Source organism: Halichoeres trimaculatus, unplaced genomic scaffold, assembly GCF_033239565.1.
Source record: "Halichoeres trimaculatus isolate MK-OKI-2021-1 unplaced genomic scaffold, fHalTri1.1 fHalTri1_scaffold_2, whole genome shotgun sequence".
Lineage (NCBI taxonomy): Eukaryota > Metazoa > Chordata > Actinopteri > Labriformes > Labridae > Halichoeres > Halichoeres trimaculatus.
The window spans coordinates 26,416,246-26,443,217 of record NW_027437180.1 but is presented as its reverse complement, the minus strand read 5'-3'; the positions used below and the strand labels follow the sequence as shown (position 1 = coordinate 26,443,217).

The 26,972-nt window shown below is 40.1% G+C and overlaps 1 protein-coding gene across 1 annotated transcript; it reads right to left on the bottom strand.

The window, feature by feature from the left end:
• Positions 1–3,058: 3,058 nt before the first annotated feature.
• On the bottom strand, positions 3,059–26,224 carry tbc1d9 (TBC1 domain family, member 9 (with GRAM domain)). The gene is made up of 21 exons (XM_074689229.1): positions 25,467–26,224; positions 18,693–18,803; positions 16,288–16,406; positions 15,554–15,782; positions 14,717–14,978; positions 13,942–14,149; positions 12,057–12,263; positions 11,742–11,906; positions 11,133–11,283; positions 9,869–10,083; positions 9,652–9,769; positions 9,283–9,568; positions 9,049–9,178; positions 8,596–8,694; positions 8,096–8,164; positions 7,517–7,757; positions 7,332–7,397; positions 6,874–6,960; positions 5,236–5,304; positions 4,962–5,065; positions 3,059–4,880 (listed from the first exon to the last, which is right to left on the bottom strand). Exons 1-21 carry the CDS (start codon positions 25,585–25,587, stop codon positions 4,107–4,109), a joined length of 3,831 nt encoding a protein of 1,276 aa, XP_074545330.1. The 5' UTR covers positions 25,588–26,224; the 3' UTR covers positions 3,059–4,106.
• Between the last annotated feature and the right edge of the window lie 748 nt (positions 26,225–26,972).

Below are 26,972 nucleotides of genomic sequence, written 5' to 3'. Positions count from 1 at the left end.
GGCTCTTTACACTGGGATTACAGGCATGTAAACAGGCAGACACACACACAGGTACAGCAGGTAAATGAAACAGTCATATAAAGATGAGCCTCACATGCTGCATGTGTCACTCCAAAAGTGACAGATGATCTCTTTTATGAGGTAGCAATATAACATACTCACATTGTTTGACTAACTTTAAAGGTTCCTGTTGATCCTGAGGTGTTTGCCACCAAGCAGATTATGAATGGCCAGATTATAATCCATTAAGGGCCCCACTCCACGGAAAGGAAAGATGCATCTTTGGCTCAGTATTTATATATCTATCGACTGCCTTTTCTTTATGACATCTACAGAGAGGCGTTACTGTGTACTCCTCTACGCACGGGTCAAAGCAAAGTCCACCGACTGTCAGAAAGTCAATGTTCAATTTAGCCCAGACAGCAGGGACTTTTGGAAAAACAACTGTTTCCCTTCTCATTCTGCTCTTTTATCGTGTGTTTTCAACCAGATTATTTTCTCTTTTAAAAAAATATCTTTTAATTTTGCATTAATAGTTTTAAATCTCAATAACAATCTTGGTGCACAGCCATGTTTACATCAAACAGTGGGCGTTGAAACATGAGAAGATCTCGCCAACCAGGCCCCTGATTTTCATTAATTCTAAATTATCATTCACTTCAGAAGACCTGGTATCTGCACTCAGCTGTAGTCATAATAAAGCACTATCAGATGACTTGTCTCTCAGCTCTCAGCCAATCAAATCAGGTGTGTGAACCACAGAGAAAGTGTGTAGAGCTTATAGGCAGGAGGAACGACAAACCTCACACCGGGCTGCTCTTTCACTTTTGTTTAAGCTCCACTATGTCATTCAGAATATCATAAACCGTTCATTTTAAAAATTATACATATCTTTCCATTCTCTTTTTTTTTTCTTAGAAGCATGCTGTTTTTTGTTTCCCCCTTTTAAGGGATGCAGGGTGTATAATGAAAGCATTGGTGTGTATGTGTGGGGGTTGTGACGTGAGGTGGTGACTGAAGTTCACCATGGACTAGATAAGAGCTTTGCAACATACTGTCAGCAGTTTGGAAGCAGCATGGCTTGTTTCATAATACCTTGTCCTAAATCTAACATAAACAGCTTCTGAAACAGGAAAGACGTGATGAGGAAAACAGATTTTGAGAACAACAAAATAAGAAAACTGTGTCTTATCCATGTAACAGTCATCTGCTAACACTATCTGATGCAAGCAGGTTTAACAAATGATAACACTTCAGTATTTTTTCCCACCATTCTACTTTATAATAGTGCAACTAAACTACTATAAAAACACACCTTCATATCAAACATTAGTGTTGTCATGAATGTTTTATCAATACCCGGAAACTAGTTGAAATAGGAAATAGAACTCATAATAATTTTTGATTGGATGGTTATTTCCCCTTAAGATCTTTCTCATCCTATTTAGGATAAGAAAGAGCTAATAAGTATAATATCTAAACTCTTTGAAAAGGAAGTTCGGTTATTTGAATTATCAGTTAGCTGTCAGTTTTTATGATGTGTTATTGTAAATAAATTCACTGTTTGTTTGTTTTTGGTTGTTGTTTGTGTTTCCACTGATATGGATGTAATGTGATCAACAAAGGTTTGTAATTTTATTGTGCCGTTCTCTTCAATCGACAGAGGCACTCACTCTGTATGAGATCACTTTGTGGTGATTGGTTAACCTGTGCCACAACCCCAAAGTGTGTGGCTTGCACAGAGGAAGAGAGGGGCCCTGTAACCCTGTGAGAGGTGAACACAGTTAGATGATCCGCATCAAATCAAACAGAGAAAGTTATAACTAATGACAAAGTTTTCTTGATGAGAGGAATGAGTGTACACCACCATATTTGTATCCTGGCAATTTTATAGTTTTTCAGGATGTTCCAAGACACTATAATGGGATCAGATCAGAGCATAGTATAGGTTGAAGCATGGCAGAGGTGGAGGAAACATTCAGATCTGTTACTAGTGATGAAATCAAGATATCTTGGTTTCAAAAACACTGTTGTGGGTTAACATGAAAAAGAGCTATTTTTTGGAGCACTTTTTGATTTTTATGGATTTTCCCTATCCAGTTATCAAGATCATTAAAAGGGACAGTTACTCACAATAACAGTTTACTTTCCAGCATGGTCATTTTATCTCAAGCAACACATTTTATTTTTCCAAGGAGATTTTTTTCTCCTTTGTAAAAACTTGATCAATGAAGAAATTGAAACTTAAAAATTAATGAGACTTATAGTTTTAAAAGAGCTTAAAAATGAATAAATACTGAGGTGCTGATGCCATTGTACTGGAGTTAAAATCCAGTTTGAAGGATCCACCAGATGGCACTGCCCACCCCTGAGTTTCTGTGGTTGTATAATGCAGTGGTTCCCAACCTTTTTGGCTTGTGTACCCTCTGAGCTGTTGAGTCCCTCGTCACTCATGGGCATTGATGATTCTTTAAAAGTAGAACGTAAGAAAACTGATTATTAAATGAAAGCCATTTTATTTTTTTTCTCCTTACTTTGAAAATCTGATTCTCAGGCATGTTTTAAAAAACTTTAACTCATATTGAACATAAAAAAATATGTTGCCTTGAAAACAAAAGACTAACATTGAAACAAAATCAAAATAATCAACCTGCTTTTGTTTAATATAACTCTTGCATATTTTAACAAAAAATAAATAAATAAAAAAGAGCCCTGTTGAATAAGTCACCTCTAAACAGGTATTTAAACTTAAAAAAAAAAAACAGGAACAACAATAATTAAATAATACTGAGACTCACTATAGCAACTTTTCCTTTTTTTTTCCAATTATCTGAACTTATATTGTTATGTGTCCTTGGGGAAACTAGTTGTCATGCACATGTACCTTTTTATTGGTGGGCATTTCTTAGTACGTCTAAGTTGGAAATAAATAATCAAATATTTCCCAGTACCCCCTGCAATGCGTTCGCATACCCCTAGGGGTACACATACCCCTGGTTGGGAATCAGTGGTATAATGGCACCCAGTCTGATGATAGAAATGAATCAGGCCTGAGGCGTTGTGCTGTGCAGCATTGAATCAATCATACTATTACTTTAATTAGATGGAGTGATACACATAATGCATCAGGATCCAGAGTAACCACACCTGGACATTTAAAAATAAAAATATTCACACTGAAAACTGCAATGTAAAACTGTACAGAGCAAAAAGATAAAAACATGTAAAATATACAAAAAAAAAAAGAAGAAGAAAAAGGCAGACGTTTTAATTGGAGTGCAGACAACAGCTGTGTTGATGGCAAGAAAACACATTTAAGTGAATCACATTATGCCGTAAACATAAAGTGCAGCCTCTCTATTTAACAGTACTTTTTAGTGTGATCATTATAACATAGCACACGTAACTCTCTTTGAACCTCTTGACTAACAGATTCCTCTCCATAAAGTTTTGTTTCCAAGACTTTAACTGATGTTCGCGGTTAAAGAAAACTACCCATGAGTCAAAGGTAAGAGTCTGAAAATGAGAGTAATTTGGTTTGTACAACATAACGTGAAAATTCACCTTGTTGAATCCTCACAGCTTTGTATTTTTTGTTTTCCTGTGTAGTTAAGACAAACTAAAAATATTTTAGTGATCATTAGCAAATGGAATGGTAACAGAAGACAGTAGTCTAACCAGATATAATGTTCGGTGACTGTACATGGACGATCAATATCTCAGTTTGTTTTGTATCTGTGGACATTTACATCTATATATCCTAAGAGCACTAGATATTACACTATTACCATCTATGCATAATGTTTTATAAAGTACAGCTACTACATGTTCACACTGGTTTCATTGAAGCAAACCTTAATATTCATGTTCTGTTCCCTCTCAGCTGGAGAGAATCTAGTGATTGTTATAATGAAAGTCTTTCACATCTGGTAAAATACATTGCTAAGAGCAGTTTTTTGGTCACATTCATTCAACTATCATACACACACATTTTAAATGTACCTTCATTCGCTTCCTGATTCACTGACGTTTTCACACCAATGACTGATAATAACATTTCCCTTTAAAACAGTAAAGTCTGTGAAAAACCTCCTTTGAAAAACGCCTCAGCCAGAAAGCGAGATTTCATAGTCACTCGATGACAGTGAGCGTCCGACTTTGCGCACATTCTTAGCGTTGGTTATACGGGCTGCCACGTCTACCGGCTTTTCAAAATAATGCACCAGGGCTTGTTCGGTGAGCACAGAGGCCAGGAACTGCTCAAAAGTGATGGCCCAGTCCTTGTCAATGCTGGTGCTGTGAGGCAGACCTCGGTCTTGGGATTCGCTGCCACGAGGTCGACTGCTTCTCTCCCCATTTGGGACATCTTCGCTGCGCACTAGCACAGTGTCGTCTGCAATGTCCTCGCACTGCAGCTTCTCATCCAGCTCATGGGAGCCCGCGCTGAGCACCGAGTAAGACGACATCGAGGTGTCATCTTTGGTTTCATCATCTGAAATGAGCATGGCAGAGGATGTGCCCGTGTCTTTGGGGGACGAGTCCTCGAGTTTGATGTCTTGCATAGGTGGCAGCTGCTCGTCCCCTTTCACCTCTTCACACAGGCTGGGCTTGCTCTCCAGACCTGAAGGGACAAAGCTGTTGTCAGACATGCCCTCCTTGGGAGTTTGGGGATCTCCAGCGTCTCTCCTGCACATGCTTTGCTCTTGTTTTCCCTCCGCGTTGTGATCCTTCCTGGTGTACGAAGAGGAGAAGAGCTTCCCCACTTCTCCCATCTCCAGCAGCAGACTGGTGACTGTGGCTGTGGCGTGATAGAGCTCCTGCTCTGCTGCGTCCTCACTGAACATGCTGTACAGGGTCTTACAAAGCTCAATGAACTGGCTCTGTTGGACAAAGTATAAGACGTCAGACGTAACTCATTGAAATCCCAGATATTATTGAGCATACCTTAAACAAAATTCTACCTGGTTGAGCTTTGGGAGGTCTTTCATGTTTTCTAGTTTCGGTTTGGTCTCCTGGTTCCACAGCTTCAGGTAATGTCTATATTCAGGAGTGTTAAGTTTCTTCACTGAAAGGTAGACAAAAAATATATTAGAAAACTAAAACATAAAGTATCATTTTAGAGATTTTTAAGGCTTAAAGTAGACACCCACAATTTGATGATTGCAATTTTTTCTTATTTTAGTGGGATGGGATTTTCTGTTGTGTTAGTTCTTTTCACTCTTGTGGGCTGCTCACCTTTTTCAGTCTTAAATGTAACTCTGACAAAGCCATCATCCCTCTCATTCCTGCACTTTGAGTCATTGCCTGAGGAGAAAGGATAATGAGCAAGATGAAACATTTATGTTTGCAAGAATTACAAATGAAAGATCAGATTCAAACAACTACACGAATATTCAGAACTACATTAGGTCGGCATCCCTCACACCTAAAGTTACTCGTATCAAAAGTCCTCAGTGGCCAAGTTACACCCTGTACAGTACAGTGATTAATCCCTTATCCACTTCCTAAACCGGTAAAGCAGTATATCATGACTTTCTCATCGACTGCAACATAATACAGATGACACCACTTCTCAGATATCATTTTGCAAACAGCAGGTTTTAATTCAGCACATCCATCCCCTGCTGGTTTATGTTGCACAGACAGAATTGAACTTCTTTATGCATTTGTTATAGGGTTTGTGCTTCACTGTCAGTGTGCACATTGCAGACTTCACCACATCTCTGTGATTCCAAACCTAATAAAACCACAATAACCCCCTGTGATTTACATGACCAGCCCAGTCTTATGATGTAAAACCACAAATCCTTAACTTTGTAAACAGCAACATTTCTGCACTTCTATAATGACAAAAAGAAAAAAAAGACTTGTGATTAAAAGAAAAAATGCTGAATAACAAAAGAAACAGATGAGAAGTGGTAAGAGACTGAAACCTTATAAACCCTTATGTTATCCGAGAATCTATGTGTGGTCGCATTGTAAAAATAGCGTTTCTCTTCTTACTCACGTGATTGTGTCACCTGAGGGGGAATGTAACCGAACTCACTGCTGACATCAGGTTTCTTAACTCACAAACATTAATTTATCATGCTTTTTGGTGAATCCTGCAACTATTGCATAACGATTCACAACAAAGCCATAATGCTGCAGTCCTGGTTATATGATGCAATAAAGCAGAAGTTAACTGCCAAAGGAAAAAAAAGGGAAGAAGTTAAAATGGTGAAGATTATGTAATTTTCCTCCTGTTTTTAAGAGAGCTGATCTTTTTTCATTGATTTTTTCAAAAGATTATAAAACTGTTTTGCCTATTTTACAAAGAAAAGATGAAAAGAAAAAGGAAATATGGAGTGGGTGTGGGGAGACATGAATTTGGGCTTGGAGTCAAACCAGTGACCATTGAAAGGACAACAGCCCGTGTGAGTGGGACATGCACTCAAGCTGCTATGCTAAAAGCATCCCCAAAAAAATAAAAACCACCTTAAAATTCTATAAATAATACTTATTTCAAGATATAACAAGCAAAAAATGAGGCTTGAATTGCATGCAATGAAGAATGAATCTGCCTCTGGGGACAAAAAAAATGTAACCTGATAGGATTCTTGAACTAAAATGTTATTCTTCCTTCAAAAAATTTAACTCTCAATTCATATTTAACAGTTTATATTAAGTCAGTTGAGACATTTTTTTTAGAAACAAGACAAAAAATGCTGAGTTTTTAGTTGTTTCGGTTATAGGACATTATTTGGTTAGAGTATGTTGTTACTACATTTAATATAGAGACACTTGTTTTTTCAAAGAGCAACCAGATGATATACTGTGATATAACAGTAACTGAAGTACATATTGTGATTGCAACCAGGCTATAGCACTTACCGATGGATGTTTCTGGAGTGATGTCTTCAAAAAAGTACTGAGTGGCCTCAAAGGCAGAGTCAGGCTCCTCCTGTTCATGAGGGATTTCTGGGACAAAATGATTTAAGTCAAATTCTGGTTTTAAAGAACATCACGTGACTCATTCTGCATCAACTTTTTACATTTGTTATAATGATTTGATAGAGGAACCGTCAGAAATCTTTTATACAACTGCCTATTGGTGGTATAATGTGACACTTGTTCAGCTTGTCAGAGTGGTATTAAATGTCAAGTCTTAGTGTTCATTAAGTTAAAGACTGGATTTTGGATATAAAAATAGTGTGAAATGTTTGTCTTTTTTTATCTCCACTGTGCTGATGAATGTAATCCTGAGTTAGAGATTAGAGACTCTCCAGCTCATAAGCTGTTCCACTCCACTGTCACTTCCATTCAAAGGCTTCACATGGATGCAGACTCACCAGGTAACACGTGCACCTTGTAGAGGAGCTTCAGCTTCTCAGTGAGGTCTCCGTGGTACAGAACGCCTAAAACAAAACAACAATGTTCAGAGATTGCACACAGCTGAGCTGCTTTCATCCAATTCCAAACTGCAGCAACTTTGTTACAGCCATTGCCTCCTACGGCCCAATGTTACCCTACTCACTCAGTCCATTGATGAACTCTCGAAAGTTGATGAGGGCGTCCCCGTTGAGGTCGAGCAGGCGGAAGAGGCGCAGGGCGAGCGGGTCTGAGTGGGCTCCATTGGCCCAGGGGAAGAGCAGGTTGAAGAGACCTTTGAACTGCTCCACGTCGATGCGGTACTGCTCCAGGTACGGGAGGCTGGGGTCGTGACGCTCTGTGGGGTTACTGCTGCCGCCCCAGTAACAGCTGGTCAGGTGCTCTGCCTGAGGAGAGGAAGACAGGGGTGACCACTAAATCATGCCCGTTTGTGAAAAATCAATTATATTTACTCAAACCAAAGAATTGTCTTCTGAAGGGACAAATTTCAGAAATAAATGTGCTTTAACTAATTTAGTTTACAATAACACTCTGAATAGTGTCATATTTCATCTTATTACAACATCCGGTATGAGTGAATCAACCGTCAAAGACACATTAAAGAGCTTACACTGGGAAATAAATCTCTACCATGTTCATTCACATCTGCAGAACAAGAAAAACTTTTTCAGTTTTTCCTTCACCTTTAGTTTGGCAGCTGATGTAAACTGGAGCTCTAACTCACCTTAAAGAGCACGTAGAGCTCCTCCAACTCATCTATACCGAAGGCAGTCTCTGTTACAATAGTTCTGACCTGAAACATTGGAAAATTGGTTAAATTTGACACAAGTTTAGAGAAAAGAAAATTGAAAGAGAAGATATAAAGTTACAAAGAAATTTGATTTCTATGAATCTGAGCTGCAGCATTGTTATAAACACAGCTGGATAAACTATAAGTACATTTTGACACACTGAGTTACATGTTTCCAGTTAGTAGAAGAATAAGCTGGTGGAAATTTTAGTCAAAAAGAGTTGTAAGATTTTTAACACAGTGAATAATAGCAGTAACTGTCCATGTATGTTTTGGTAATTGGATTTTCTGTTCAGAACAAAATATCAAAAAACAAAAACGAGTGGTTATTTGGTTTTTATTTTAAAATTCAAAAATAAAAATTAAAATCCATTTATATGGATCTTAGTGGATCTCTAAGCATGTAAAAAGAATGCAAGTTAATAGATCCTTACCACATTGCGTTTGGTTGTATCCTCGATGGTTTGGATGACCCTCAACCTCTGTTTGAATCGCATCTGTTCAATCACATCTGCGCGAATCGATCCAAATTTCTGACATAAAAACAGAGGAAAAACGGGAAGTTACAACTGTCACTTCTTGAGGCGTTTGGAGGTCTGTTCTTACAGTTAAAACACTAAGGATGGCTGTAGATGTAGCATGATTGTGAGCAGACAGCTGGTGCCTGGTGCAATTATAAAAGTCAGATGTTGTCCAGATCCAGATCCTAGATAACAAACTGCACTTCACTGAAAGCACACTAACTACATTTTGAATGAACATGTGTCACAAACAATGCATGCTCTTTAAGTGTTTGTCCCTTTGTCCCTGCATGTCTCTGGAACCTTAAAAAGTCTTCAAATAATGAGGATGATTCTGCTTTATCAACAGTGGTTTTACTCAGGTACCTCATAGGAGCTGCGGATCAGTTTGAAGATGTCAACTTCTGGATGTGGTTCTCCATTGTCCGTCAGTAAAGAGTGTAGGTGGGGAATGGGAGGGAGGGTGCTGTCCTTATTGGTCACGCTGTCTAAATATCTACAAAACATAAGGGATTCATAAAGAACTCTTCCTGGATTGTGTGTAAAATATAAAAGAAATTTTTGACACTAAAGTAGTTGATCCGCTCAGCCCGCTCTTACCTGCCCAGTACCGTCATGGCCTCTCCGTCATCCTTGCAGCCCAGCAGCTGATGGATGTTGGCGTGCAGTACAGAGAGTGCCAGCTGAAAAATGACCTTGATGCCATCGTAAAAGAAGCAATCCACCACCACCACAGCACTCTCAAATGGCATGACTGAGAGGAAAAGGGTGAGGAACCAGGAGAGGGAGATGGTGGAGATGACACCCAGGTCCTGCATGCAGTCGTACAGCTGAGGGACGTACTCACGGGCCAGCTCCTCGAACACACCCTGATCCACAAGGGCCCCTGGGAAAAGAAAAAGGAGGTTAAAATCAAGAAGAAAAACATCAGTCAAAGATGTTGAATACAGATTGCATACACCCACTGACCTACAACCCTGGTGTTGTAGTAGTCTGGCAGCATCCTCTCACAGAGTGCTACAAGCAGCCAAAACGCCTCCTCCTCTTTTGAGTAGAGCAGCAACACTGACGTCACAATATTCATAGCCTGCAGCATCGAGAGGTAGTAGTTTGAATTCAGGTGAAGCCAAGACTAAAGGTCTCTTTTCTGCATAAAACAAGAGAGTATGTGTGTATATGTGTGTACCTGACAGTATCCAATGTTGGGGTTTCTGAATGCGTATGCTGTGAGGACCCTGCGGAGAGCAGCGATGCCCATTTCATTCTGAAAGGCTGGATGCTCAGGTAGAGAGCGGTGCAGGTCACGCTCGATCTCCTCTGTTGCAAGGTTGTATTTGCCCATTGACTTCTCCACGAGATCCTCGTAGTATCCAGGATGGGTGGCCATCTCATTGATTGCCCCTATGAAGAAAAACAGAACAATAGAACTTTAAATTAATAAAAAATATCTAAACACAACAAACATTGTTCAAATCTGGTATAGGAGAGCAAGATATTTTTTCCACTTGTCGATTTAAGAAGAAAGTGTCATCCTCAATATCAAAAGAAAAAAATAACCAACATTCTTTATTCATGAAATAGTAAGAATGTTGAAATTTACAAAAAAAGACAAAAAGTCTGAGGTAAAAATCCTGATTAATTAATTTTCCACAGAAGTTCCAGCACAGTTATTAAGACACTTTGTAAACATGACTATCAAGGCTGCCAAACTGGTTTCTTTTATTTATGGCTCTAAATATGGAAGTCCTTTAGGAATGTTGTAAACAAACATTGCAAATGTTTTTTCTTGGGAAAGATCAGTGAAAGTTATTTATGAAGGGAAAACTAAGGGGAGGAAAAGTAGGTCAGAGAGTGGGCAGGGCTGTTTGTAACCCAGATCAGCTCAGGTGAGGACGAGTAAAAAGCTGCATGTGGTGCGGAAAAAAACACGACACAACTTGTGAACAGGAAAGACTGGAGTGTGTGCATACCTGAATGAACAGCATGTTATTTACGTACAGCAGTCACATGCTACAGGTTCTGTCTACGTAATGGAAATGAGTCAGATATAGTTTGATGGCTGAGTATAAAATGTTGTGTTCGAATGATGTTTTTTGTACAAAGTCAGCTGAGCTCACTGTTTTTAGACCCAATATGCATTTCTTTTCCTGTGAATTTAATGGCATGTACTCATTTTAGTGGGATGGGATGCGGGACACTTTCAGATCTTGGTTTTGCTTGATAATATAATGATGAATATGTATTTTTTATTCATGTCTGGCTCTTTAAGTTTTTACCTTGTCTGACATCAGACGTTTGTAGGATGGCAGTACGTCTGTATCATGTGAAGATATGATTAAGAGTAATCACGTGAAGTACAGGGTGTGGTATCAGCCTATGAATCATTCACAGTACTGAACCCTCAGTGTGTTGATGCATGCTGACTTTAAGAACACTGAACATTTACTCACCAGAGAAGAGCAGCCACAGCTCTCCTCTCATGCTTTCAGGAATTCCTTTGAGGACCAGCTCCTTCGTTTTCTCGGTGCGATACATACACACCCCCTGTCCAAACTCTGCAAAGTGGTTCTTCCACGCTTGCTCCTTTAGGAACTCTTTTGCCTGGGCAAAGAGAGGAAACATTATTTGAGATGCATAGGCTTCAGCATAATACATTTTATGTTACAACTGGGCTGTAAATACTCACAATAGCTGTTTGGATTGATATACTTTTTAATAGACTAATTTCTTGCAGTAAGCCTAATAATATAACATAATTCACGATGACTGAGCCATTAAATTGAGGTTAACAAAAGGCTGTGCTTCAAACACACACAGTCCTGCACAAAAGAATCCTGCTAAGTTGCAATCCTTCATGCAGCTTAATTTCCACAGAGTGTAACGATGTGAAAATGCCAACTATGGCAAGGCAAGCAGAAATGTCCCACATCACAAAAAGCCCTTGACTGAGGCTGAACAAATCAGGGTATTATTGCAAATATTATAAGACAAGCTTTCCCTTCCATGCTTGACAAGATTAACTGCTTTTATTTGTAGCATAGAAAGAGGGTTTAACCCACCAGCTTGGGATTGAACTCCTCAGGTGAGCGGCGGCGGTACATGGTCATGAGGGCCTGTGTGGCAGTGGGAACACTGCTGTCGTTCAGGTTGAAGGTACGCTCACTTTCTGAGCCCAAGCTGTGCTGTGGGCTGCTGGAGAGCAGGGATCCTTGTTGGGAATAAACCTGAAGGGCATCATTTTCATGATTTAGAGGTTATAAATGATATCTATCACCACTACTGTCAACAATCACTCACATCAGTTTCTCCATTCCTTTTCTTTGTATCGCAAACTGTGTTTCAGCAAGTAAAAATATCATCAAGGAATGTTTTACCTCATCGTCTGAGCTGTTTAAGCTTCCAGTAAGTTCTCTCTCCAGGTAGATCTTGGAGCTGGTCTGCTGCAGGAAGTCTGAAATCCTTTGGACCAGGAAGTCTCTGTCTTTCAGGTTCGCAAAGAGAAAAGTCATTCGGTTCTTAGTGCTGATGGAGAGCGGGCTGGGCAGCACATTGGAGCTGTCTGCCTTTTCCACAATGGTTACCTGATGAAAGAATGTGTGGGAACTCTTGAAATGTTGCGCTTACACCAACAAACCAAGAAATATCAGCAAGCTACATACTTAAAAAACACACATTTTGCAAATGCTATTATGAGCTAAAGAATAAAGAAAGAAACTAACATGAAACATAGAGAAAACTTGTTAACATTAATTTAAGAGCCTCAGAAGTTGCTAATATTTTGTATAAAATTTACAAGAGAAACCAAATTTACGAAACTTCATGCCAAGTAGCATTATTCAGGTTAGCTTATTCTGCTGCTACGGATCACTGAACCTGTAACTATTTTTCCACGTTTAGACATAAAAAAAGAGTCTCATTTACATCAGTTTCAAACTTTAACTGTCTTACATATTTACCCCCCCCCAGCCCTTTATAGGGCACTCATTATACTATAAGTAAATATATATAAAAAAATGATTCATTTTTAAGTAACCTTTTTTCTTTTACTTTCGACACTATTTTTTTAATATTTCATTTTGTAGTGTGTGTAGGAGTTTCCAAATACAGTTCTTTGCCCGATAAAGTGTTAAAATCTGCAGTTCATCGAATTTCCACTGCAGCCTGGTTCCAGAAGTAACGCAGCAAACCACAAAGCCAAAAAAGCCAATTTCACTCCAGAAATAAACATATTTACAGCCTGCTACAAAAAATGTCACCTATCTGAATAGCTAATCTCTCTTTCCGCACACACTGTTTGGAAGTTGATTTTTTTTCTAACTCAGCAATTTGGAAGATATTTAGATTGCGAGTTTGCCCAATCAAAGGCACAGCTCAGCTTACATGACAGGCAGGCGCCCTATAGCTGTTAGTGCGGAGGCTCAAAGACCACCCCATTTCTGATACAGCTGCACCAGCCAATTTGCTTAGAAACTCCAGTACAGAAACAGACATGTGACGTCACAGAGACTGTGTCCATTTCTTTACAGTCTATAGCTGCATTTCCACCAAGCAGTCCGGTTCAGTTCGTCTCGGTACAGCGCGCTTTTTGAGGCATTTCCACTGACAGTTCCTGGGACAGATCACCAAATAACCGAGACGAGCCGTCCCACTTTTTGGGACCCTTTCTTATGGGTGCCAGACTGAACCGATCCGCTCCCGGAAGGTGGAGCAACACACTGCAGACCGTTGATTGGTCAAAAGAATCGTCACTTACCCCGACAGCGGCTGCATTTCTCCTGGCTGCACACAGACTTCTCTGAAACAAAGCTTGACTGCACTTTATATCAAAGAGCTACATGCTGATCACAGAGAGGACAAAATGCTGGATGTCTTCCATCTGTGCTCTTTGTTTTCTGTGTCGCATTTTTCTTCTTCGTTGGATTTATTAGCGGGGTAAACAGTGTGGCGCTACATGCTATTGTTTAATAGCTGTGGCTTTTGGCATCCAGCTTACACACCGCCCACCACGAGAGGACACAGTTTTGCTGTGGAAATGCAAACGGGATCAGGCTTAACTGAACCAAACCGTGCCAAACCATACTGAACTGACTCGGACTGCTTGGTGGAAACGCAGCTTACGGGTTGGATTCATAACTTAAAAGTTAGGTTGTAAGGACTTCTTGGAAACGTCATTGATGTTTTTCAATGTAAGCATGTTGTAAGCTTGAGTGTTATGGATCAACTTTCAAAAAATACCAACTTCCAAGCCGTCCAACTCACCTCTCGTAATGGAATGATGAGGCTGCACAGTGTTTCTTCCTTGCTGGTGAAGCAGATGTAGTTGGTGGAAACAAACATCTGACCCAGGATGTGCATCTTGTTAAAGGGAGTCCAAAGGGTGCAGTCTGTGTGCCCGTCCAGTTTTTCATCTTTGGGCAGACGAAAGAGCGCTCTGTAACGCTCACTCTTAGCTCTGGCATCCAGATCCCTGCAGAGTATAAAAATGCAAAGTCATGTCAGGCTGCAGACTTTTGTAAAATATGATGCATCAGCTTTGTGGTGTGAACTGTACAAAGCTCTGAAAAGATTGATGTAAAGATACTCCTGTACAAGATTCTCCCAGTACACCAGTGGAGACAAGCTTATTTTTGTACAACTTGGATAAGTGACAATGAAGTTTCTGTTGAGACAGTGCAGTCTTACGCAAGAGCAACCATTAAAAATCCCCAAGATAGGCCAATTTAATGACACCCTGCAGAGAAACAAAGTCATGCTTTCATAAAACATTTTTACCATTAAAATAGGGTTTTTCACGCCATTTATTTGAGCTTGTGTAACTCAGATAAGGACAAAATAACATGGCTATTTATTTCTGAACAATAAACTGACTGTTTTGCAGATTTTAAAACCTAAAAGTTGAGACACCATTTTAGACCTTCAGTCTTTTTCCTTAAGTACTCAGATAACAAATCACTCCACCAGTTAAGACCGATTAAAACTGCAAATCATCAGTGGGTGTCCCCAGTGTCGCCACTTTGTGTCACTTCTTCCTCACCTCTTGAGAGCAGACACCTTCTTTGGAGACTTCTTCTTGAGTTTGGGCAGAGAGCGGTCCTGCTCGAAGCCCTTGTTGTCCAGCAGCTGACGCATGGCGATGTTGGCCAGTTGCTCGGCCAGCTTGAAGGTCTCATTGATGTTGAGGAAGACAGAGAAGACGTGCTCGTTGACGCGGGTGCTCACCTTGATCGCGTCTGGCAGCAGGAGAGTGGCGCTTTTCTCCAGCTGGGTGATATCTGCCCAGCGCACCACCAGTTTGGCTGGATGTTCAGAGAAAGAGACATTAGTATTGAAAGGGTAAGACTATTCAAAAGTTCAAACATTCTCAGAACAGACTTTGCCTGCAGAACTGGTACAGTGACTATGGATGGGTACCTTTCACACTTGAAACAATATGGTACCGATGCCTGGTACAAGGCAATTGGTATCGATACTCAATGATTCCAATTTTTGGTACTCTTGTGTGGCAATAAATATCAATTTGTTAAATAATAACATCTCAAAGTTTTTCAATTCAACACATTTATTTCGTAATAGGTAAACTTGCAATGCTGTGTTCATGTCCAGCATAAAAAAAGTTGTTCACTCTTCCACTCTCTCATGGTCACAAGGATGCATTTAGGTACCCAAACATGGTACCGTTTGATTTTATGTGAATCTGTACTCGGTACCACAGACGGAATTCAGTCAGTACTTATAAGCGTATAAACTAATTCAGTACAATCCCTGACAGTGACACAGTTTTATATACAAAGATTTACAGAGAGGGTTGAGATACATAACAGTCAATGATTAATAATAAACTGTATGTGTTTAGACTGAGCGTACATCTAACCTTCTTTTCCCAGTAGGTAGGAGTAGAAGCAAAGGTGGTTGATGCTGAGGTAGAGCCAGCCCTGTCGTGGCACTTTGCCCTTCCAGTAGCTGCAAGAGTAATAGTTGACCAGCTTCTCCTCCTCCGGCATCCCAAACAGCTTACGAAACTTGGCACTGGCCTCCTTGAACTTGTCTGTGTCGTCGTCTTCTTTGACGTCGTGGTTTTTGTTGTACTCAGCAATGATGCCCTGAGGAGAATAGAGGGTGACAGAACAAGTTTACCACCTCATCTAAGGAGTGAGGAGTTAGGGCTGTTGGGTGAAAGAAGAGAAGAAGCAGAAATTGGGACACAACATTAGTTGTGGGCTGCCAGCAGAAAATGGGAAATTCTTAATCAGGGGATTAATGGTAAATGTCTTAGATATTTCTCTACACATTGAGGTCTTTAAACAGCCTCTTGAACGGAAATGCAGCGGTGGTATCTTCAAACTACTCACTTAGTAACATCCAAAGCAGACCCCTTCAAATAAAGAGAAGTGCAGCTACTACGTCACTTTACTATGGTGGCCCAGAAATGCAAGCAAAATAAAAGACGTAAAGAGAGAAAACACAACAAAAAAGACAACTGAAAAACAAAAAAGTCCTAATAATACATCCCCAAGCTGAAACATTAACTCTGCAACCATAAAATTCCACTTTGACCAATAAGCTTGAACGTCAAAACTACAGTCTTGATTTGGAACGAGAGATTACCTGGACTTTTCCTTTGACAAAGGTTGTGATGTCATTCTCATTTTCAAAGATGGAGAGCGTCTGCAGCAGGTTGTGTTCCAGCCACTCCCAGTGCTCTGTGATCTCTTTACGAGAGGTTCCTGCAGAAACAAGAGCAGAGAGAGTCAGTAAAGGAAACTCCTGAGTACGAAGCATTAGAGCTTTGATCCAATGCGGTAATGTGCACATTTATAGAAACATAACTGAGGTAAATGAAAGATATGAGTATTCCTAAACTGTGAACCTCAGGGTTCTCTTTAAAATGATGATGGAGAAATTAAGAACATTCTAGTTTCTGAATGTATTTCACCTCATTGAATTAAATGTATATGTTTGATTTCATGTATGACAGAAAAACTAAAATGTACAATTTGATTCTGTACTCAGCAGGATTGAATTTTTCCCTGTCCAGAGAGGAAAGCAGTAATGGCTGCCTCTGTGGACCATTATCCCTCGACAGTGCTGCACACGGGCTTCTGTGAGTGCACGTTCACTGAATTAGCCATGTCTGCCAGACTGCTCCACTCTGCTGCTATCTCTGGATGGAGGATTTAAGCACTGGGAGTGGTGCTGAGGGGGTGGAGGAGGAGATCACTTGCCATTTCAAAAACGCTAGGCTGGTATTTTGTAGGCCTCCATTTCAAAGAGGATGAAACACATTAACCGCTGGATCAGATACATTCACACATTAACCAAAACAGTTTTGCATTCCTTATCAGGGCCCCTGTGGAGCACACTTTGTTGAATTTGAAATATGAAACTACAGCAGGGCACATGCCAAAAAAAGAGTCTTAAGGATATCTGCATATGGAGACAGAAGGGGTTTAATAAGACAACATTTTAACAAGCCAAGCATAAAATCCAGCTTCAACAAAAGGATTTCTTCTTATCCTGTTTATATTTTTGCAGATTCTTCTTTGACCTCAAAGAATACATCACCAATTCAGTAATTAACTCTTTTAACAGTTAAAAGATCAAGGATCAAAAACAATAAACAGTCTGTCTGGTTCCTGGCTTTTACGTGACAGTTTAACTTATTACAGACTGCTAGCTGTCTCCAAACACTCTAGAGCAGGGTTCTTCAACGTTTTTCAGACCAAAGACCCCCTAACTGATAGAGAGACAAAGCAGGGGCCTCCTTACATATATAAAATGTGCATTCAGTGATAAGCTATTCTGGGGAACCTAACAGAGCCAGTATGAAACATGCGGCCATGTGATAGAGCAGCGATAGAGGTCGGTCTTTTTCTGTCTTGAGAAACTAAAAGAGAATGCTGAGAGAACCTGTGAGAAGTTTGACAGAGCTGCTGTGTTGCTGAATGTGTTAATTTCTGACGTAAAGATAACATGTTTGTCCTCTGTGTATCCATTGATGTGTGTTCAAAGACAATAAAATATGTAAAACTTGAAATATTCAGGAACAATCTCTTGAAAATACAAAAATAAATACACCAAACAAGTCAATTATCCCCTGCAGGACCTCCATGGACCCCCTAGGCAGCGGACCCCACGCTGAAGACCTCTGCTCTAAAGCCACAAAATGTCTTTTCTGACAGATACACTTGTACACTCTCAGTACACAAAATTTGTGTGATAAGTTCTCCTTTAACTGAACCTGAATAGCCATCGCGTTCTAATCTCCTTTGCAGAAAAATGGCTGATTTTTCAATTATCATTAACTTTTGAGATCAGATGATGTTTTTTAGTAATCTTTTAAGCCTCAGTAACACAAATTCACTTGTGCAAGCATTTTTTTAAGAGTAAAGAGCTACTGTTTTTCGTCTTCTCTGTTTCTGTGTGTGTGACACAGATCATCATTCTCAGTGAAAGTAAGTTCTAGTTGCAGCTCTGCTGGTCCAAGTGCACAAGATTTTCCTCACAAGTAGCAGGGATCATTTCACATTCAGCGACAAAATGAAAAAGAAAGCGCGCTGCTTCTAATCACTCTGCAGTGTGACTGTTAATTTGCATGATTCACTCCCACAGAATGTCTACAAAGCAGAAAAAAGGAGATAGGGAGTAAAGCTTTGTGTATGCAAAATGTGTTAACTCAGTTATGCACCAGCAGGCTCTAGTAAAATTATAATGAAACTCCATCAAGGTGAAAAACACGACATCAACTTTAATTTGAGCATTCATCTCTGGACGTTTCTGTGATGATGCCAGGAGCATGATGTAATGCTCAGTCTTCAGCAGCTAACGGGATGATGAATGTTGTGTGATGATCTGAGGGAAGGAAGTGCAGGTGCTAAAAATACAGAGTTCACGCTGAACCCAGAGACAAGTAGCACCTGAAGCTGTGTGATTTCCTGTTTTAAATGGTTTGCTTTCCAACAAAAACATGTATATCCACACAGTTAAAGAACCATGAGTTCAAGTGTTCATACCATGAGCAATGGTCCAGTAAACTAAAGAGTCCGGGGTCTGGTACAGGATCCTGTAAGGGGCCACACGAGCACTGGAGTCCAAGACTACATCCAGGGTCCCAACCAGCAAACCTGAAAGAGGCCAAACAACACATTAATTAAACACAGAGACCTTCAAACACTTAAAGTGGAAAAGCTCCAGATTGATTAAAATGCTAAATAAAGAGCTTACTGTGTTGATCCAAAAACAATAAAAACTTCACACTCTTAAATTCACTCATGACGAATGTTAACCCACAAATTTGTTGAGCTGTGAAACAAAAGACCTCACAGAGTTGCAACAACCATAAATAACCATGTGAGATGCTTAACAAATTAAGTGTATTAATACTTTGTATACTGACTGTTTTGTTATGCTTAAGCACAGGGGGGGTACCCACGAGATCTTGTGGTTTAAGATTTGAATGTAAGAAAAACATCCTTTACATCAAGTCCTTTTGTTTACTTGTTAGACCGCAGCTGATCTGCATGTGAAGCTGTTTTATGTGGATTATGTTTTTGTTGCGGACATGATCACTGAATTGGATTTGGGCTTTGAAATTCTAAAGGGAATAACCAGCAGTGTGAAACTTATTGACAGAGCGGAGGAGGCAATAAAGATAACAGTCACCTGAGGAAGAGCATGATTGAGATGACATTAAATCAAAAGGGAGCCATGATGTACCTGAAGGATTCACCAGTGACAGATTTCCCTGTTCAGACAAAATTTTGTCATTTTGGAAATTAGAACATGGGCTGATTTTTCTACTCCCGATACAGTTATTATTTCACTGAGCAAAACACAGACTACAGTATCACGTGTATCATGTGTAGGAAAAACAGCTCATTCCTAAAGAGAAATGCAGATTGTCTGGAATTTGTCTACTTGTAACTCTGGCAACATGTGGGGATGAATTCCCTTATAAACTGTATTTAAAGACCTGGTTTGAAGGATTTGCCTGCATCCCGTAAGCAAACAAATGACATAATCATACTGTTTTTCAGATCTAAAGAAGGCCCGAAGATAGTCAGGAAACAAAATATTCAAAAAACATGAAAGTCCAGCTCTCAGGCAAATATTTGGCTTGTCTTTTCTTAACTGTTGCTTTGCTGCAGAGAAAACTGTGTGAAAGAAAACCCACTCTGTAGATATTTGGTGCTCAAAAACCAATTTTTCTTTGAATATTATTATTCACAAAAGACAGCATGCAACTAAATATTACTTTCCATCCCTGCACAAAAATTAAACCAGCTGCTACTGACTGTTGACTTTTAGTGCTGCCAAAGCTAAAACACTGAAATGAGCTGTGGTGATATAGCTCCATACATACTCTCTCAATGCCTGTTAAAGTTCAGACCTGATGGCTTTTGTAAGAACACTGAAGAATTTGCATAATATCGTTTATGTTTGCACAACACTTGGAGTCTTTGTTTTGCATTTGAACAGTTTGTTTTAGCTTTTGGAGTTAGTATAATAACTTCTTGGTTTTCAGTTTGGCCCAACCATCACCTGTAGCCCAGAGGCTATAACCACCAGCCAGGTGGACCTGGTTTGATTCCAACCTGTTTTCCTTTGCTGCACTCTCTCCATTTTCCTAAAGGGATAAAATCCCCAAGCTGACTGAAGAAGTCAAGACAACAAACCTTTGAATCTGTATTAATGACATGACTTTGTGAGCGGTTGGCTGTTTATCACTCAAAACCTAAAGAGATTTTCACAACCTAGAAACTCAAAAACCTGCTCCTTAAAAAGGCTTACAGCTGATTTTAAAAGTTTAAACCTTTAAACCTTTTGTTAAAGGAGACTTATTAGAAATGTGGTGCCACAACCACATGCAGAAGCCAATTTACCATCTGGTTACCTAATTATTAACAGTTGTGGGGTGGGTTAAGGCTGAATGCTCTCCTTGCTTTGGAGATGTATACGCCAAACTACCATGAGAGAGATGGGTTATTTTTGTTCTGCAGCTCATCAGGGCAAACAGTATGAGTCACACACAGAGAGGAGAGGAGGGAGGAGGGGAAGATAGGATACAAGTGGGGGAAGCAGAGATGTTTCCTTATTTTTCAGAGGTAACATAAGAGATCTAATGAAGCCTTGGGACCCTAGACACTGCAGCAATAAAGCAATTTGAAAAAAAAAAGATGACCATGGTGTCTCTCTAACTGACATGGTTATTGCCATGCTGAATGATAATTATGTCACACGAGAACAACTCTACATGGGCGAAACATCAACAACCTCTTCTCAAACCAATAATGCTTTTCAACAGGCTGCAGAAGTCAACACAGAAGAAGTTTGTCTGTCTGTTGTCAGTAAGTCATAATTACACTGAAACTAATGTGATAACAAAGAATGACACCTTGGTTTCATCCCTTTGTGAGAACAGACAACTTTGTGTCAGTGTGAAGACAACTTCCTCTGTGACAAAAATGGATCACAAGGCTCAGAGGTTTAACTGCTGTTCACACGTCAACCTCTGTGACATCCGTTCAATGTACTTTCATCTCAAAAAGCTTTTCAGGGAAGTTCCAAAGTGTGCAGCAAGTACACTGTGTTCCCTGAGTCTTGTGGAAAAATTTCATACATGGCAGTAAATTTGGATATTATATGAATAAAACGCAACTCAAGATGTGTAAACAGAGGTTAACACAAAACAACACATGTGTCTGTTACATACAGTGTCATATCCACTGAGAGCTCTTGGTGGTTAGCCCACCTGACATTCGCCCTTTCCCTTCTCCAGTCAGAGTTACGCAAGTGAAACCCACAGACAGAAAGAAAGCCCTCTTGCTAATGCAGATTAAACTTGACTCTTTTGTTTACGTATAACCAGTAACCTCCAAGAAGCCATGTGACTGCTTTTTCCACTTCACACCTCTGCATTTACAGAAACACTTTCCTGAATGAGTGGGTGTAGAGCCCCACAGGGCAAAGACAACACACACAAACAAACACAAACACAAGCACACACACTGTAATGGATGTGTTATTTCTGGGGCTGGAAAACACTCTCCCTCTAAAAAGAACTAGCTATAAAATCATGTGATTTTTTGTGCCTCTCTTCTCAGAAACAAGGAGCCAATCAGGGCTCACTACTGTTAGAGCAAACCTAATCCACTTCCCTGAAACCTTGGTGTTTTTCTCTCACAGGGCTGGTGAGAAGTCAACCCGCTTTAAGGGAAAAAACATATACATTTTCTCTTGTTTACATCCTCTTTGAGACAAAAGAGGAGGTTGATGCCGGTAGGGGGTGTTTGCTTTGAACACACAGGGACCAAAATCTCCCTCAGACTTAAATCAATACTGTGTCAAATAACAGAAACCTGAGATAAGCCTGAACCCTCATCATCATCATCATCACATGCAAGTTTCCCTTCCTCCTTATATGAAACCATACATCACCTTGATTATTTCTCAACATCTCCACTCTTACTGGCATCAAACAGATGGAAGTTCAAGATAACCACCTGTCCTACAAAAGAGATGGTCAGCATCTGTCTGACATGACCTGCTTCCAGCTAAAAAAAACAGTAATCACTAGAGGGGTTGTGAAATGTGGTGTTGTACAATGACTCAGACTATTGTGCTATCTTATTCTGTAGGTACTGTTGTTTTAAGTTGTGTAACAGCCTGATCACGAGTTTATTTACAGCCTGATTCTGCCTCTTATCTGAAAATGCTGTCACTGTGTCCACTTATAAACAACAAAGAAGATTCAGATTCAGATCTCTTCTAACTACGTCTCTGTGATGGCCTGTATATCCAAACTTTACCATTAAATAAGGCTATAAGTGACTGTTTAAAGCACATGGATTTAATGTAGGTTATATAAAACCACCAAAGTTAGTAGGTAAAATCCCTTAATGTAGAGGTAGTCTACTAAAATTTAGGCTTCTTTACTGTTGTAAGTTCAGTAAATCCAAGAGTCTTTCTAGGGGGAAGTTAGAGCATGTGCCTTTTCAATTTGCTTTTTTAAAAAGTTGCAGAAAGATCTTCTTCCCTGGAACTTTTCAGTTTGTTTCTGTGTTCCTTCATTAATTTCTGCACTGTTTCCTCTCTTCTAATCTTCCTTTCCCCCTGGTGACTGATCAGCCAGGGATTTTCACCTGTTTTCTTATGAGGAATCCCATCAACTGTCCATCCCTGCTGATGACCCTACTCTATTCTACTCTTTTCTCCCATTTTTTAACAAAGCAGTATTCTGTTTTGGAATAATAAGGGGAGGTTTGTTTGGAGGCAAACCAAATTTCCCGCCTCTACCTTAAACCCATCAGCTCTGACAGTGGGGCTCCAGTCCCACAAGGCCCGAATGCAGATCTGTATCCAGCTCAGTCAAAAACTCTTTCCATGGTTTCCTTTCTCTCCTCTTGGGAGGAGAGCTGGTGGACAATGCCAGGGTCGCTGGGCACACTGTGCCAACTGGCACACAGGACTAGTCAGCAACCTTAGCATTTACATAACAATGACATCATCGCCTGGCAGCACTCAGCACACTTTGTGTTGCTAGGCTAAGAGATGGCTTTGGCTCTTAGTTTAAATTATTCATAACAAGGAGAGTCCAATCCTAAATCCTAGTAATCAGTGCTTTACATTTGTGTGAGTGTCAAAACTAAAATCTTTCTTTAATCCATAAATCATCAGTCAGGCTCCTTTGCATGGTAACAACTAAACAGCCTGTGATGAGATGAGGTTTGTAGAGCTGTTGCTGTCACATTTATCATTTTGGGATTATTTTTTCACTGTTTGTATCATGATACCAATAAAGCACCTTAGATTCTATTAAGCCTAATTACCTGGATCATCTTTTTTACACAATCTCATCTTTTTTACCAGTTCATTTAAGGTCTTATGGTTGAATCTTTCAAGAAAATTCAGCTAAGATGGTGACTAACCTTGGCCACAAATTCATTGCAAGAATTGAAATGACAAAAAGTAGGTGCTGTTTGATTTATGCTTCATCCTTGCACACATAATGCTGATTTATTACATATTTAAGGGAAAACCCAATAAAAACAAAAAAATGGCCATGAGGTCTCAAACAACATTAGAAGGATGATCACTGCAGTTTATCGTTGTAAAATCATGAAACTAGGATTTTTTTTAATATGTGTTTCTCTCCTGGGACAGACCTGTGCCTGTGACCCGCCACAGCTCTCAATCTGTCATTGTCTTTGCTCATTGTGTCTACAGACAGAGCGAGACACCATCAGCAGAGAGCAGTAAATAAGCTGATCAACAGCTTTGATCAATCTAATTACTATCAAAGGCAAAAATATACTTTAAAGAATCAAAATTTCTGTCAATGTAATGTGTGATAGTTTCCCTGAATGGCTGCACCAGTCAGACCCAAATACCAACTACAAGCTGTCAGATTGGCTGTGACCACCAGGGGACCCAACAGCCCCAGACTCACTGTATGACGACCATAGAGAGTATAAAACAAGGAGATAGTCTCTGTCTCTGTACTGGAAATACTGAACTTAACTTAATGTCTGTCGAAGCAAAGAGGTAAAAAGACAGGATTTGTGCCTTCAATAAGCAAACTACTCCTAATCTTAATATCTAAACTGCTGAGTTATAAAAAATAATACATTGCACAGTGTATGCTGTAACGGAAAAAGCTTTCAGACTATTTTTTTTGTACCAGGCTCTGAACATATTAATATTTGTTGTAAAAATCTGCTTTGTTATCTGGTTTCTGTTGATGCCATTCACAGTAAATGTGTTTTGGAACATGCAAATATGTTACTTCAACTTGTATGAAATGAGACCCAGTTGCCAAATTTCCAAATAAGGGTTAATTTATAATCTAAACATGGTAAAAATGAGGAACAATTGTGTCATAGCTTCACTTTCAGGCTTTTGAAAAGGAATTCTACCCATGAATGAACTCATAACCATCATGTAAAGGTGTTCATATGCTTTATTATATCCAATAATGCCTCAAAGAGGTTACAAATCATCTCTTACACCTGACACTTTGATTTCAGCCAGAAGGATCCAGGTCAAGTCTTGAACTGGAACACTGTCAGATAACAAGACTGCAAGCTTCATAACCATGAACCTCAGCCTGCATCTCCATAACCTGTCCCTCCTCCTCATTTTCATCTTTCTCCTGCTGCTACTTGACCCATTTTAGCTGGAATTAGCAGTAGGGAGGAGGGAGAGAGATAGAAGGAAGGAAGGAAGACAGGGAATGATTCAGCATGAGCAAGCAAACGGGCCAGTCACTCTCTGCTTGGTGGTTGAACAGATGCACTGTTGTTCAGAGTCCATGGCCATTAACAGCTGCACAAGAGATGCTTGCTGTGTAAAAATCTAATGCCCTCTTTCAGGCAGGAAAAGTCACATTAAAGTTACAAGAGTGTGCAGACAGGCCTAATGAATATGACATGATTTGAGGAGGAATTATAAGATCACAGGTAGTAGACTTGGTCAGCTCACTTGGTCAAAGGTCTTAAAATCAGCTGAGTTAAGAAATCAATAAGTACGTCAGACATAAGATTTTAGGTATTCTTTCCTTACTGGCACATTGTGGTGAAAGGCCACCTGTGGCAGCTGATGGGTCATGTGACCATCATTCATCCGTCCATGTGTTCTGGTGTCCAACAACAACACACACCAAACCCCAGCTGACTCCTGATCAGCTGTGACCCTTTAAACCATTAATAACCCCTCTGTTCAAAAAATTTTTTTTATTAAAAATATGTTGTTGTTTTTGACATTGATGACAGCAGTATAACGAGACTCACCCGCCAGTCCTCCGCCTCCGTCCCCGTGGCCCTTCCGTTTCTGAAGGATGAAATAAGGATTCGCTCTCTCGGTGATCCATAACGCGCCAGCCAGTAACACATCTTCGGGACTGACCCACATATTTCCCCTGTTTTTTAAGGGAACATTGAACACACAGGACTGCAGACGGCGACCATTAAACTGGTCCAACCTGAAGGGGTTATTAAATTATTAAAACCCCAGTGGAGGCCTGGTATTTTCCTCCTCCCTCAAAATATCGCCTGCTTTGGGATACCCAAGCGACAGTCCGACGCGCATGCAAGCGTTGCTATAATTAAAACCTGCAAAGCACGATTTGTTTCGGATTGGCCTGCAATATGGAGGTCCTACAGCAGATTCAGTCCTTTTCGTGCAGCACTAGCCTCCTATGTGCAGCACGGATGATTTCAGATGTGTGTATTTCTCTTAGCTGTTTCGTTGTCAGCCTGGCTCCAGTATGTTGCTGCACCGCGCCGTGCTCGGTCAGGCTTTGTTGTTCGTGCTCCGTGGCAGGTGCGATCCAGTCGGTGCCCGGTGTGTACTCTTCTGTTCGGAGGGAGAAACACGTATCAGAAGATCAAGACTAACAGTAACTGGTCCGTTTGCTCCCTCAGCTGTAATGTCCCTTCGAGGACTGAAGCGGTAAGACGATATTGGGACTATAAAAACCCGTCAACAGCGCGGCTCTGCTGCTCTCCGCCTCCTTCCTCTGCGCTCTAGCGCCGCCGCTGCTGCCGCACTCGAAATACAGCGAGAGCGTCACGGGCCGACCACCGCGCGACGTCACCGTGCTGGAGGTGGAGACGCATAGGGGGGTAATCAACTGATTAAAAAATCATAATGGCAATCTACAAGGCCAGATTCGCCCGTTTGATGACACAGAAAAAAAGCCACAATCTGAAGAAACAGACTAGAGTTGTCATCAGTAAACAGGCACTGTATTGTAAAGTCAGCTATGTTCAAGCCCACTTAACTTTCTTGTTACAACTAGTCTTCCATGGAAAGGAAAGATGTCAAATTGCACCTTTACATACCTGAAAAACCACGAAGAAAAAAAAAAACTCCGTAGCTCTTAAAACATAGAAAACTTGCCTCTTATTATGGCACGACTTTGAGACAACATGGTATTGTGTACATTTGTGGTACACCCAGAGAAAAAAAATAGTGCATCATAGTTGCTAACAATGCTGTCTTTATCAGGCTTGAAAATGTTTCTCCATTTGTGCATCACATCTCAATACGAGCCACCCATGAAGCTTTCACCATTTTAACCTCTGTTGCTTACATATTTAAATAATTTTGTGTTCCCTGTTGTCAGGTATAACGAAAGTCTTTGAGAATAAATCTCAATATTATAAGAAAAGAGTGTTAAGCAATTTTTTTGTGTTTTTGTAACAATAACACATATTGGCAAACAAATCAATTCAATCTTGGGGGTTATTGTGGATGCTGAAGCAGTTTTGTGTAAAGAACCACAGGCTTGTAAT